Source organism: Eptatretus burgeri, chromosome 3, assembly GCF_056783735.1.
Source record: "Eptatretus burgeri isolate ZD-2024b chromosome 3, Ebu_testis_v1, whole genome shotgun sequence".
Classification (NCBI taxonomy): domain Eukaryota; kingdom Metazoa; phylum Chordata; class Myxini; order Myxiniformes; family Myxinidae; genus Eptatretus; species Eptatretus burgeri.
This window is the reverse complement of record NC_140963.1, coordinates 89,499,264-89,511,734: the sequence shown is the minus strand read 5'-3', so window position 1 is coordinate 89,511,734 and position 12,471 is coordinate 89,499,264. Positions and strand designations below refer to the sequence as shown.

Below are 12,471 nucleotides of genomic sequence, written 5' to 3'. Positions count from 1 at the left end.
AAAATGCACCTCAACCGATTCACACGGAACTTCACACACTTGTTCCCCAACCCCATTAGAGGCAGAATGTAAATTTGTGATGTCATAGGTCACATGGTTCGTAAGCCATATTGGATTGAAAATTAATAATTTAAAAAAATCTTCTTCTCCAGAACAGCTAGACAGATTTAGGCAAAACTTCACACACACTTTCCCCAAGACATCCTTTCACAAGTTTGCTTATTTCTAATTGATAGGTCACATGGTTTGGTGGCCATATTGAATTTTCCCTATAACCTTCAAACATCTCTAGAACGGTTGATCAGATCAAGAGGAAACTTCACACACACATTCTCCAATGCAAGGGGATATAAGTTTGTTAATTTCTTATTGATAGGTCACATGGTTTGGCAGCCATATTGGATTGAAGAACAATAAATAATGTTTCTCTGGAACTACTTAACCTATCAAAGCGAAAATTTACAAATATCATCAAACACCATGTCTGCATATCTGGTAAAAATTCTGACGTCACATGTCACATGGTTTGGCGGCCATCTTGGATAGGAAAACGCACCTTGTCCGATCAACACGAAACTTAACAAGCATGATCCAGTACCCCATTAAAGGGAGAATTTAAATTTATGATGTAATAGGTCACGTACGGCAGCCATATTGGATTGAAAATTAATAACTTTAAATGTCTTTTTCTCTGAAACAGCTGAACAGATTGAGGTGAAACTTTACATGTATGACCGCCTCTCCATGACGAACAAAAAGTTCTCCCCTCCTTTTGATGTACGACACATCGTTTGGCAGCCATATTGGATTGAAGGAAAAATATTAATTAATGTTTACTCTAGAACTGCTGCATCAATAAATGTGAAACTTCACAGTTATGATGGAGCATTCATGTGAAATGAAGGATTTAAATTTCAACTTGACCGGCCCCATGGTTTGGCAGCCATGTTGGATTGAAGGAAAAATATGAAGTAATATTTACTCTGGAACCGCTGCATCAATATATGTGAAACTTCACAATTATAATATAGCTGACATGGGGAACATAAGTTTAAAATTTCAACCCGATCGGCCACAAAGTTTGGCAGCCAGAATTATTTAATTATTTGAATCTGTGAATATTTGGATTTTTTTTTTTTGCATAAGGCTCGCTTGGCTGCACCTGCATGCGTTTGAGGGTACAGCAGCAGCAATTCAATTGATACTGATGAATGCCCCAGGAAAAATAGTCAACTGTGTACATAATAAATGGATGGAATATGGCCTGTTTCTCAGTGTATAACTTGTGAATCCCACGTCGTAGAGAAACGTGTGGAGCCTTATTAGACTCAGGGGAATCCTGCTGATGGTGTCCACATTTATTACTTTGTGTTCAGGTTAATTTAAACACCAATTCAATTGTTACCGACTATGTATCCAGGAAAAAGGGCTAACTGCTTGCGTAATAAATAGATTGGATGCGGCGTGTAACTGCTTCCATAACTTAGTAGAGTTAACTCCATAACTTCCATCAATCCCGCTTAGTCGAGAGAGGTATTGGGGGGGGGGTGGGTTATAATTATTCGGGGGAGTTCCGCTTTTATTTACACTGTGGACCCACGGTGACATTCCCCGCACATTTCTTGCTTCGCGTTCAGGTAATTTAAATGCCAATTCAATTGATACCGACAATGTCCCCAGGAAAAAGGGCAAACTGCATACTTACATATGTTCGTGCTACTCGGTTCGGAACTCGTCAGTCCCGTGTTTTATCGAAGCCGGACGTCTGGGTACCCGGTCATCACTGCCACCAGTTATAAAGTGCAGTTCTAGTTATTATTATTTTTTAGATCCTCTGGGAGGATCTCTCAGTCTTACTCATGTTGTTGTTCTTCATCTTCTTCTTGTGGACTTTTTTGTTTCACAGCCTACAGTTTTCATTGAAACTTCCTGAAACTTGGCATATATATATGTAAAAATACCCTGCACAGACAGTAACCATCTCCGATTTTGAAAATTCCTCCAAGAAAAAAAGTTATGACGTCAAAATATCTCCGCTAATGGAAATCGCCTAAAATATTATCTCCGAAACTCGGCAAGCTTTTTGAATTGTGTTTGCGGGAATCGAACTGGGCAGTAGCAGAGATGAATTACCGCACATATGATACATCACTATGACGTCATCAATTTTTATGACGTCATTCCTATTTTTTGACATTTTTTGTTTCACAACCCAGAGTTTTCATCGGATCTTCGTGAAACTTGCCATGTATATGCAGAAAGCCCACGCGCAGGCAGTAACCATCTCCGATTTTGGAAATTCTTCCTGGAAACAAGGACAAATGTGTCCACTAACAGCGTCCTAAAGATTTTGTCGGCTAAAAAAATAAAAAATAAAAACTTTTTTAAACAACAACTTCCGATATTTTGTCACGTGCCTTGATTAAGCCAATAGCGAAACGCGTCAAATGTATTTACGATATATCGTGTATTTACGAAATAAATAATGTATTTACGAAATTACAATATGATAAATGGAATAATCTTTAAATAGTAACGTGAACTTTTCGAAACTATAAAGCAAATGTCCGAATTTGTCCGATGGTGTTGGCGCAGTGTTTAGGGCAGCGGCTTGGGATCCAAAAGGTCCTGAGTTCAAGCCCCGTTAGGCCACTGAATTAATACACCAGGGGGTTGACTCAGCCTGTCATCCTTCCGAGGTCGGCAAAGTGAGTACCAGTGTACTGGGCCGGTGTATACCCCGGTTAAAATAGGTGTACCATATCCCTGTGTCGTAAGAGGCGACCAGTGTTGCGTCAGGAAGGGCATCCGGCGTAAAACATGTGCCAAATCACGATGCGGATCATTCGGATGATCCGCTGTGGTGACCCCTCACGGGAGCAGCCGAAAGAAGAAAAGGAAGAAGAAGAAGAAAGCAAATGTCCGAATATATTTAAAAGTTCATGATAGACGCTCTCAAAAGGCACCGTCTATGTGAGGATGTGTACATGTGCTCAGTATTTATGGAGATCCGGATCTTGTATATACAAGAGCCAAGTCCTAGAGATTTAGGTTTTGGCTTCACAAGAAGAAGAAGAACAACAACAACAACAACGCGAGTTCTCTATGAGCAGCGTTCGCTACGCGAGACGCTGCTAAAAAAGTTGACGTCATAATATCGCCGCTAATGGAAATCGCCTATACCATTATCTCCGAAACTAGGCAAGCTGTTTGAATTTTGTTTGCGGGAATCAAGCCGGGCATTAGCACAGATAATTTATCGCAAACCTGATACATCACAATGACGTCATATTCGTTTTTATGACATCATCATTAAGAGGACGAGGATCTTAGCTCATTTGAGCTTGTTCAAATCAGCTATGTAAACCGAAAATAATGTGTTTGAATACCAATTTAGAGCACATATAAGAATGAACATTGCATGCTGTTTTCACATCAAAATGACAAGTACAACAACAAATCTCACACATTACACATGCTGTGTATGAATCATCTTGAAGTTTAATGTTGCATAAAAGAAAACAAAATAAGGTATTTGACAATCCCGATAGACTGTCGGTGCATGTTTTGTTGTTCTGCATTTGTGCAAATGCTTTCCTTTAACATTTTCTACGACTATGGTGATGAAATTGCGATTGAGCTCCGCAGCAGTACAGGCGTACCGGTTGAGTGTACACACAACTTCCAAGTGGATTTTGTTTGGAAATCTATTTCCTTTGACAGGTAAGCTTTTTCGCTTTCTTTTTTTCAATTAATTTAATTTTTATGTAAGTCACACAGTATCTAGGTTCCTGTTAGTTTGGAGGGGTTGACATAACTGAATTTATGGATTCACCTTGAAGCCATCTTTTCTCAGTTCCATACCCAGTCTGACGATAAACAGGCATTTTGGTGCTTTATAGGCAGGGTGTAGCATCTTTGATTATGCATTATTTTTGAGGAGGAGGTTAAGCTTGTCCTATCTGCTCCCATTAACTCTGGAATGTTTTAGTTCCTGTGCTACCTTTTGAAAATAGTATGCCATTGTGGGCCATGACTGTTCAAATTCCTTCCGTTGAGGGCTACTTTGGTAGCATGCTGTGATCGAGTTAGTAACTTGTCTATGGTGAATTTTCAGGCTCAGGAACATTTTCAACTAGTAGTGGGCATCCTAATGTCTTCAGGGTGATGTGGCAGTAACAATAGGTCTGTACAGACTCATGAGAGCCAGCACTGTGGAGTGAGTTGTTGTCTTTGACTGCTTGTATTAAGAGACTGTGGTGGGGTTGGGGTGGGGAGAGGGAGAGAGAGTGCAATGAAGATCTCACAGGTTTGTTTATAAAGTACAAGCAAAATCCACCCTGTTTTTGCTGAGAAAGTGTATGGATTGGCTGGTGATTATGCAGGATGCAGAGTGCTTTGAAGACATTTGCTGTTGACGAGACTTCCGTTTCTGGATACATTTATCACAAGCTGCTGGGCCATGAAGTTGACGACGTCGTCGTGAAGTGTGTTCTTCCAAAGCGCTTCACTGCACCCGGCTTGCCCGACCTCAACCACTCTCAGGTGTTGAACACTTTTTATTTCCATGCTTTAAAGAAGGAAGAAAAAAGCTAGGGGATCTTGTGATCGGCTCCATCTGTCTTGTCGGTCCGTCACGCTATCTCCTCAAACGGTTGTGCAGAAACTCACCAAACTTTGTAGTTATGATTACCACATGGCACAAAGGTGTGAGAACGGTATCATTTTTGGCCCCACCTCCCCCTCTCCAGTTCTATTTTCCATTATTTTGAGGAAATACTTTTTACATTTTTTGCTTGTTCGGGTTTGATTATATCTCTTGTTGCTTTGAATAATGCTTGCACAGGTTGTTGCAACTTTGGTTTCGATAAAAAAATTATTTTTTATTTATAACAGTATAGTGGGGGATCTTAGTGCACAAAACCAACCCAAGTGTGCACATCCGGATAAAAGTGTGAATTTTGGCACACAAGTAGTTTAGACCTTGACAATCAAAAAAATTGATGGAAGCATTTTGACACACCCCTTTTATGGCCGCCATCTTGGATTTCAAGATGGCCACCATCGAAAACCTATTTTATTCTATATCTCTGAAACTAAACCAGCTAGAGAGTTCATTTCAGTGGCTACACCCACATTTATGGGGTCTAGGAATCATATGGACTAACTCTGAAAGGGCTCAGGTGGCAGCCATCTTGAATAAGTCGAAAATTCAAAATGGCCACCATTTGCAACTAACTTTTAATGATATCTTGATAACCAAACAAGCTAGGAAGATAAAATTGGTGTGTACACCGATATTTGTTGGGTCCAGGAATGTGATGAAGTCAATTTTAAATAGCTCAGGTGGCAGCCATATTGAATTTCTAAAATGGCTGCCATCAGCAACATAATTCAATGAAACCCCAATACCTGAACAAGCTAGGAAAATCAATCTAGTATAATCATGCATATTTGTTCCATCAAGGAATCAAAACAAATTTAAAAAGCTGTTTGATTGTTATACATTTTTATATGGGAAATCAAGATGGCAGCTACATGTGCCATAATTTTAATATGTCAAAGATACAAGCTCGTAAGGTCAATGAATGAAAAATGCCTGGCATGATAACATTTCACTGACTATTTAGAGTATCAAAGACAACTGACATTCCCAACTTAAAACATATATGTCTGCAAAAGGTAATGATGTACCTTACATTGGAAATCTGCTTTAACACCGGGTTTTTAGATTCAGTATCAATGGAGCACATTCAAGTATGACAACTATTAAAATCGTTGATCGGCTATCATTTGCACAACATTTTGAATAGTCGGGCGGCTATATTGACCGACTCTGGTCGGCTGAATCATCATTGACAAAGAGATGCAGTTCCAACAAATATCAACTACCATTAGATGGTATCATTATTGATGCAACCACCTTGGCATCGGCAGAGGAGTGTACATCGCAGACTTGCTCTTGAACATTTGCAGTTGCCCCTGCAAACTTTAGTGCACCAACAATGAAAAAGCAGTGCACATGCTTTACTTGCATCTGGTAGTACAGTCTCGAGTGGAGCATACATGTTGCTCTTTTCATCCTTCACCCACCCCCAGTCTGAGGCATCAGGTAAGTCCTGCTGTGGTTCGAGACACTGATTCCAGATGTGAGACGCTTAGTAAAGGGCATGGAAAGCATGCTGCAGTCGTGCCTGTTGGGTAGGTGGGATGGTATCAAGTGTTCGAGTTCTTTGGGAAAAAAGCTCCCAACGAGCAACATTGACACGAGAAGCATTTGATGTCTTGGCATCCATCAAGATCGTGAACCTTTCCAAGAGCTCCATGTGTATACTATCAATGCTTAGCGCCTCTGGATGAGCCATCAGCACAGTTAGGGTATCTGTGATCATCTGCGGGAAGGCCTCCCATGTTGCCCATGCAGTTCGCTTTCCAATACCGAAGAAGGGTGAGGTGGTATCACAGCCGGTATAGGCATGGAACAGAGGCAAAGTGTGGCATTTCTGTGGTCCTAGATTTTGAGCGACTGTTTGCACTGGAATAAATTGACGATTCTTTCCGGGACCAAAGTCTATCCAAAGTTCCTGGAGTCCAAGTCTTTCAAATATGCTAATGGCGATAACAACCACATCACTGTCAACAGTACGAACCATCACCTTGGAATGCCCTTCACGTGATGCATCACTAACATGAAGGAACATTCTTCCATCTGCTTCGTGGTGGTTGCAAGGTGAAATATTCTGTAGGTCACTTTGTAATCTGTCAGCAGTGCCACTCACCAACACTCTGTCATCCTTTGTGGCATATAAATGTATCCCAGGGATAGTTGCAGATGCATGTGTGACTTCGTCGCTTAGATATTGAAACAGGCCAACTTTGTTTTCACTGTTTTGTTGGAAATGCTTCCAACTGGATTGAACTGGAGTTGTACCTTTCACAACAGTGCGGGCAACCTTTGATTCAGATCCTCGCTTTTCTTGGGTTTGCAGCTTGAGACTGTCTTCTGGATATGTGTCCCAAACTAAGTCCAATCTCCTCACATTGCCTTGTGCTGAAGATGAGAGGTAGGGTATGAAGTGGCGGGTGACATAATCATCAAATGTGTTTGCCTTGGTTGGTTGCACCATGTGAACTACTGCTGCACCATCTAGAACTTTAGCTGTCACATCAGGACCCGCAGAAACCTTTGGAATCTTCAGACATTCCAGAATATCAGATTTCTGGCCAGCTCGAAGCTTCTCTTGATCTAATAGGGCAGGTGGGTCCTTCCTGTTTTCGTACCTAAAGAACTCATTAAGGTCACCATCTGGTCTTGACTGCACAGAGAGAAACAGCTGTGTCACAAGTGAAGCATCATGCTTGAGCATAGAAACTTTGCTCTCCTTTTTCTTCGGTTCCTCTGGCTTAGCAAAGGTAGGGACGAAGTTCCTCTTGATTGTGTTTTAGAGCAACAGAACAATTTACAAGGCAGTCTCTGACATAGCTCTCATGCAGTTCTTTCCCTTTCCCAATGGCATTGATGAAAGCCTCTGCTAAATCTGCACTCATGACTTCCCTTGTATCCATGGTCATGAGGTCTGGACCACTTTCATCCAGGAAAGGGTTACCTTGAGCCCTCATGACTTCAAGCAGAGAAAGAACATCTTTGCTGAAGCGATGTTGAAGACTTCCAGATTCTTCATGATGTCGTATGTCTGGACATTCAGCACTGATTTCTGCTGTTTCTTCAAACTCGGCAATGGCTCTGAGTTTCTCAGGAAGAGCAAAATGTGCTCCTCCAGGGTGTCAGGAGAATCATAAATGTTGGACACTCCACCATCACCTTTGACAATCTTTGTGGTCTGGTGATGGATGTGGTCCTTTGGTATCAGAGAGAACTTCCTTGGGCTCTTCTGTACCACAAAATTTCCCTTCATGAACTCCCTATGAACCTCTGGATGCTTCGATTCAAGTTCAACCATATCCTTGACATGAACAGGGAGCCATCTCGAGTAGTGCACTTGGTTCCAGATGAAGACATAATCACACAATTCATCGATCACCTGAACGTATCGGGCAAAATCCCCCTCACGCAGGGAACGGACAAAACGGCAATGCAGAAGTTCAATGTCCATCACCATACACCAATAGGCAAACATATTTGACTTCATCTTCATGGCATCTTCCCAACTCTCCTGAGTGCCTGAACCCTCATGTGTGTATGCCTCATTCTTCAAAATTGCCAAGGCTTGGAGGAAATACTTTGTGCATGTACCTTGTCCGTTTGAGATGGTGGTCCGGTTGTGACGAAAACGACTCTGCGCGTCCAGTGGTGAGAATGCCTGCCTTGCAGGCCATAGTTGCCATACCAGAACCTTCAGTCATTTTGCCTTCCATCGCTTCAATAACAAACTCAATATGCAGGGCACCAAGAATCAGTACGAACTTGTCCTCACTCAAGTGTGTGTCTGACCATTTCCATTGGATTAGTTTTCCAATAGCGGAAATTGGCTGATCCATCCCTAGAACAGGTGTTTGCACTGGATTGAGAAACTGGATTGCATCCCTTGTAAGGCACATTGTGTGCTTGACCATTGAAATGGATGCTGCCTTATCTGGAAACATAGGTCGCACACCAGTTATCGCCCTGGGTTTCACGGTATCTTCATGCATACGACTAGAACTGAAGCCTGCCCATGTCACCTTGTCATTATCATCAAGCTCACTTGCTTTGTTGAGAATGATATCAGATGCATGATTAATCCACGTTTTGTCTTTTGCTTTAGCCGATTCAATCCTGTCTCTACCTGGTCTGACTGGCTTGTTGGTCTTTTTGAGAATAACATTATTGTTAGCATCAAGCTCTGCAGGTGGCACAATAGTGTAGAAGTCTGGCAATCGGGATCTCTGAGACTTGTCCACTTTGCTTATGTCCAGAGGTTCCATGACAACACCTGGGTTTTCATTTGAAACATGATTGGTCAACGTAATCAGAGTGCCATGGAACTCAACTTTTGACAAGTTGGATTGCTTGTGCTGATCAATATTGTCCATGTCCCCAGTTGTGAACATATTCTGTCTCATGTCACTTTGAATCACCACTCCATTTGTCCTGATTTGTTCACTTACTGCAGAAGCAAGACATTTGCTGACCTGCTGCTCTCTTATGTAGCTAATGTAGGTGATGCCTAGTTCGAGCTTCTCAAATACGTTAATCAGATGCTTAAATTTGCCCTCGACGTGAAGTTTCAATCCAACGTACAGGGGGAAGGGCGTTTCACGTTCCTTGCTATGTCACATCATCTGTGCCCCAGCTCGTGTTCACTTTGCAGTATTGAAAATCATCAGCTGAGACAGAGTACATGCAACACGTGATCTTTGCTGATTAAGATCTGGTTCATTGTTGTTGACATCAGTCTGACTAGTACCAGTCGGACCTTGAAGCACCACATTCATGAAAGCCAATAAAGATTCTGGGATTGGTGACCTCAAACAGTCAGGATAGAAGTGTCCATCGAATGGCTTCTGTTCAAACAAAATCTGCTTGCGCAAGAACAAGGCAGTTTGAACAATCATGCGAGCTTCATTGTCGCTCACTTCATTTTGACTTTTCAGTTCAGTCTCAATAGCCGTCCCAGCAGTTTCCTTTGAACACAACATAGACGCACGACCCCTTCCTTGACTGGCTTCAATTATTTCAGGCTCAATTTTCAATAGCTTCTCTTTGAACCTAGTGGAGTGAATGCTTTTGGGGTCAACAAATCTGCCAAGGTCCTTCATTTTAGTGGTGTTTAGGACTTTCAGTTCGTTCAAAGGGAAAACACGCTTTGATTCAACAATATATGCCGCCAACTCTGCAACAACAAGTGGATTAAAAGAATGTTCAGATTCAGACTGTGTTGCAGATTCAGCTCGGTCCACTGATCGTGCAGCATTTTCAAGTCTGACATAACAAGTTCGGTGGTAATAGGCGTCCATTGCATGCAAATCTGAAGCTGTGGCTAGTTTGGCCAAGAGTTCTGTATTTCTGGTTTTTGTTGCCCAAGACTTGAGAGTTGAGTCGACAGCATCTGTTGAAGCTTTGTGTAGTCTCTCCCTCTCAATATTCTGTCTACACAGAATGAATTCCGGTTCAACATGACTAACAGTTGCAGTGACCATTGACCTAGTCTTTTTAGGGCTCTGCACCTCAACCTGTGCCTCAGAAGTTCTTTTCAGTTTGAGTTCAGCACGCTTCACCATCGTTTGATTATAGTTCGTTCTGCAGCTTTTGTGAAACACAGCTTTGTTAGACAGCATGTTGGAGTCCTTTAGCACTTCCATACCCTTTGGCAGTGCATTCGCATTTTTGAGATCAGATAAGTCCTTTTCCAATGTCTCATATGAAGTATGAAATCGCTTCTGATTGGCAAGGCATCGAACGTCCTCATCAGTCTCTTGCTGATGCAAGCAGCACAACTTCCAGTTCAAGGACTCTTTAGATGCAGCTTCCATTATGTACTACCTTTACTTTTCAGCAGAAAACTGTACTTTACACCATGACCAAAGCCCTGAAAAATATAAAATGAAGACATCTTGGTTAATTCTTAGATGATGACAAAACTGAATGTGTTAGACTTCCTAATATTGTATTTATCTAAAATTCCTTGAGCTGAGAAATATGGGTATAGACCGGGAGCCCGGGGCCCTGAGCTCAAACGAACGAGGTACTAATATCTGAGCACAGGGGCATGAATGGAGTATCAAAAGACATATAGAAAGTTATTTCTGCCGGGTACCACCCTCTGCGTAAGGACCCTGGTGACCCTCCAAAGGGGTCCATAAAATTGGCGAGATCAAACATTGGAAGTACCAGTTGGTATCACTTCCATATGATGCACATGGCCAACCTTACAACAAAACCACATGTGACAGACATGCCTACTACTGCAAAAGGCCCCCCAGAAGCCCCAACAAGGGCCCCCAAAAAGGGGGCTAGCTCAAACATTGGAGGTACGAGATAAAACCAGGTTTAAATTCATATATACATCCCACAGAGTGTAAAATGTCCATTACCAGACAAATTGTCTGCTGCATTGGCCCTACCAGAACCCCCAAAAATGAGCTCGAAAAAGGGCAAAACATTACAGAAGACCAAAAATACACAATTGGCATAATTTTGCACATTATGCTGGCACACCATTACCAGAGGAAACATTTATGTTTAACAATTTAACAAAAGAACTAAAAATACTAATACGCCTACTGGTATCACACTATGAACCAGTAAACTCGGAAAAACTACAGGCTCATATTGTACTTAAACACTCGGAAATATACGAAGACCTAAATAGTTCTAATGTTTCCTCACTTCTCCTAACGTCTCCGAACTCGGAAATCTTTGGAAGTAATAACAGTTCTAATATTCCCTGACCTCTCCTAATATAACATCTCCGAACTCGGAAAAGAATGTTCGGAGAAGTTATGTTGTTTGGGGCCCCTTGTTGGGGCTTCTGGGGGGCCTTTTGCAGTAGTAGGCATGTCTGTCACATGTGGTTTTGTTGTAAGGTTGGTCATATACATCATATGGAAGTGATACCAACTGGTACTTCCAATGTTTGATCGAGCCAATTTTAAGGACCCCTTTGGAGGGTCACCAGGGTCCTTACGCAGAGAGTGGTACCCGGCAGAAATAACTTTCTATATGCCTTTTGATACTCCATTCATGCCCCTGTGCTCAGATATTAGTACCTCGTTCGTTTGAGCTCAAGGCCCCGGGCTCCCGGTCGAGTATAAACACCAGATTGAATATTCAGCTTGTTTGGTTATTGAGATATTACTGATTGTACTTTTCAAATGCAGCCATTTTGAATTTTTAAGAAAGTCAATGTGACTATCAGCAGAGTTCTTTAAAATTTACATAATTATATTCTTGGATTCAATTAATATGAATGATACCAAATTTATCCTCCTAACCTGTTTGGTGATCAAGATAAGATAAGCGAATTGCTCAGGCATTGAGATGTGATTGTATTATGTTGCTAATGGCAGCCTCTTTTTTAGAAATTCAATACAGCTGCCATCTGAGCTATTTAAAATTGACCTCATCACATTCCTGGACCCAACAAATATGGGTGTACACACCAATTTTATCTTCCTAGCTTGTTTGGTTATCAAGACATCATTAAAAGTTAGTCGCGAATGGTGGCCATTTTGAATTTTCGACTTGTTCAAGATGGCTGCCACCTGAGCCCTTTCAGAGTTGGTCCATATGATTCCTGGACCCCATAAATGTGGGTGTAGCCACTGAAAAGAACTCTCTCGCTGGTTTAGTTTCAGAGATATAGAATAAAATAGGTTTTCGATGGTGGCCATCTTGAAATCCAAGATGGCGGCCACAAAAGGGGTGTGTCAAAGTGCTTCCATCAATTTTTTTGATTGTCAAGGTCTAAACTACTTGTGTGCCAAAATTCACGCTTTTATCTGGATGTGCACGCACACTTCTGCACTAAG

At 41.7% G+C, this 12,471-nt stretch overlaps 1 protein-coding gene across 2 annotated transcripts in view; it reads left to right on the top strand.

Annotated features, from left to right (window-relative positions):
* UPF1 (UPF1 RNA helicase and ATPase) overlaps positions 1 to 12,471 on the top strand; it is a 151,974-nt gene that overhangs the window by 58,305 nt on the left and 81,198 nt on the right. For both annotated transcript variants that reach the window (XM_085874430.1, XM_085874429.1), the window contains exons 9-10: positions 3,615 to 3,723; positions 4,386 to 4,545. In XM_085874430.1, coding sequence (XP_085730556.1) covers positions 3,615 to 3,723; positions 4,386 to 4,545 — 269 coding nt within the window. The remainder of the gene's footprint in view (positions 1 to 3,614; positions 3,724 to 4,385; positions 4,546 to 12,471) is intronic.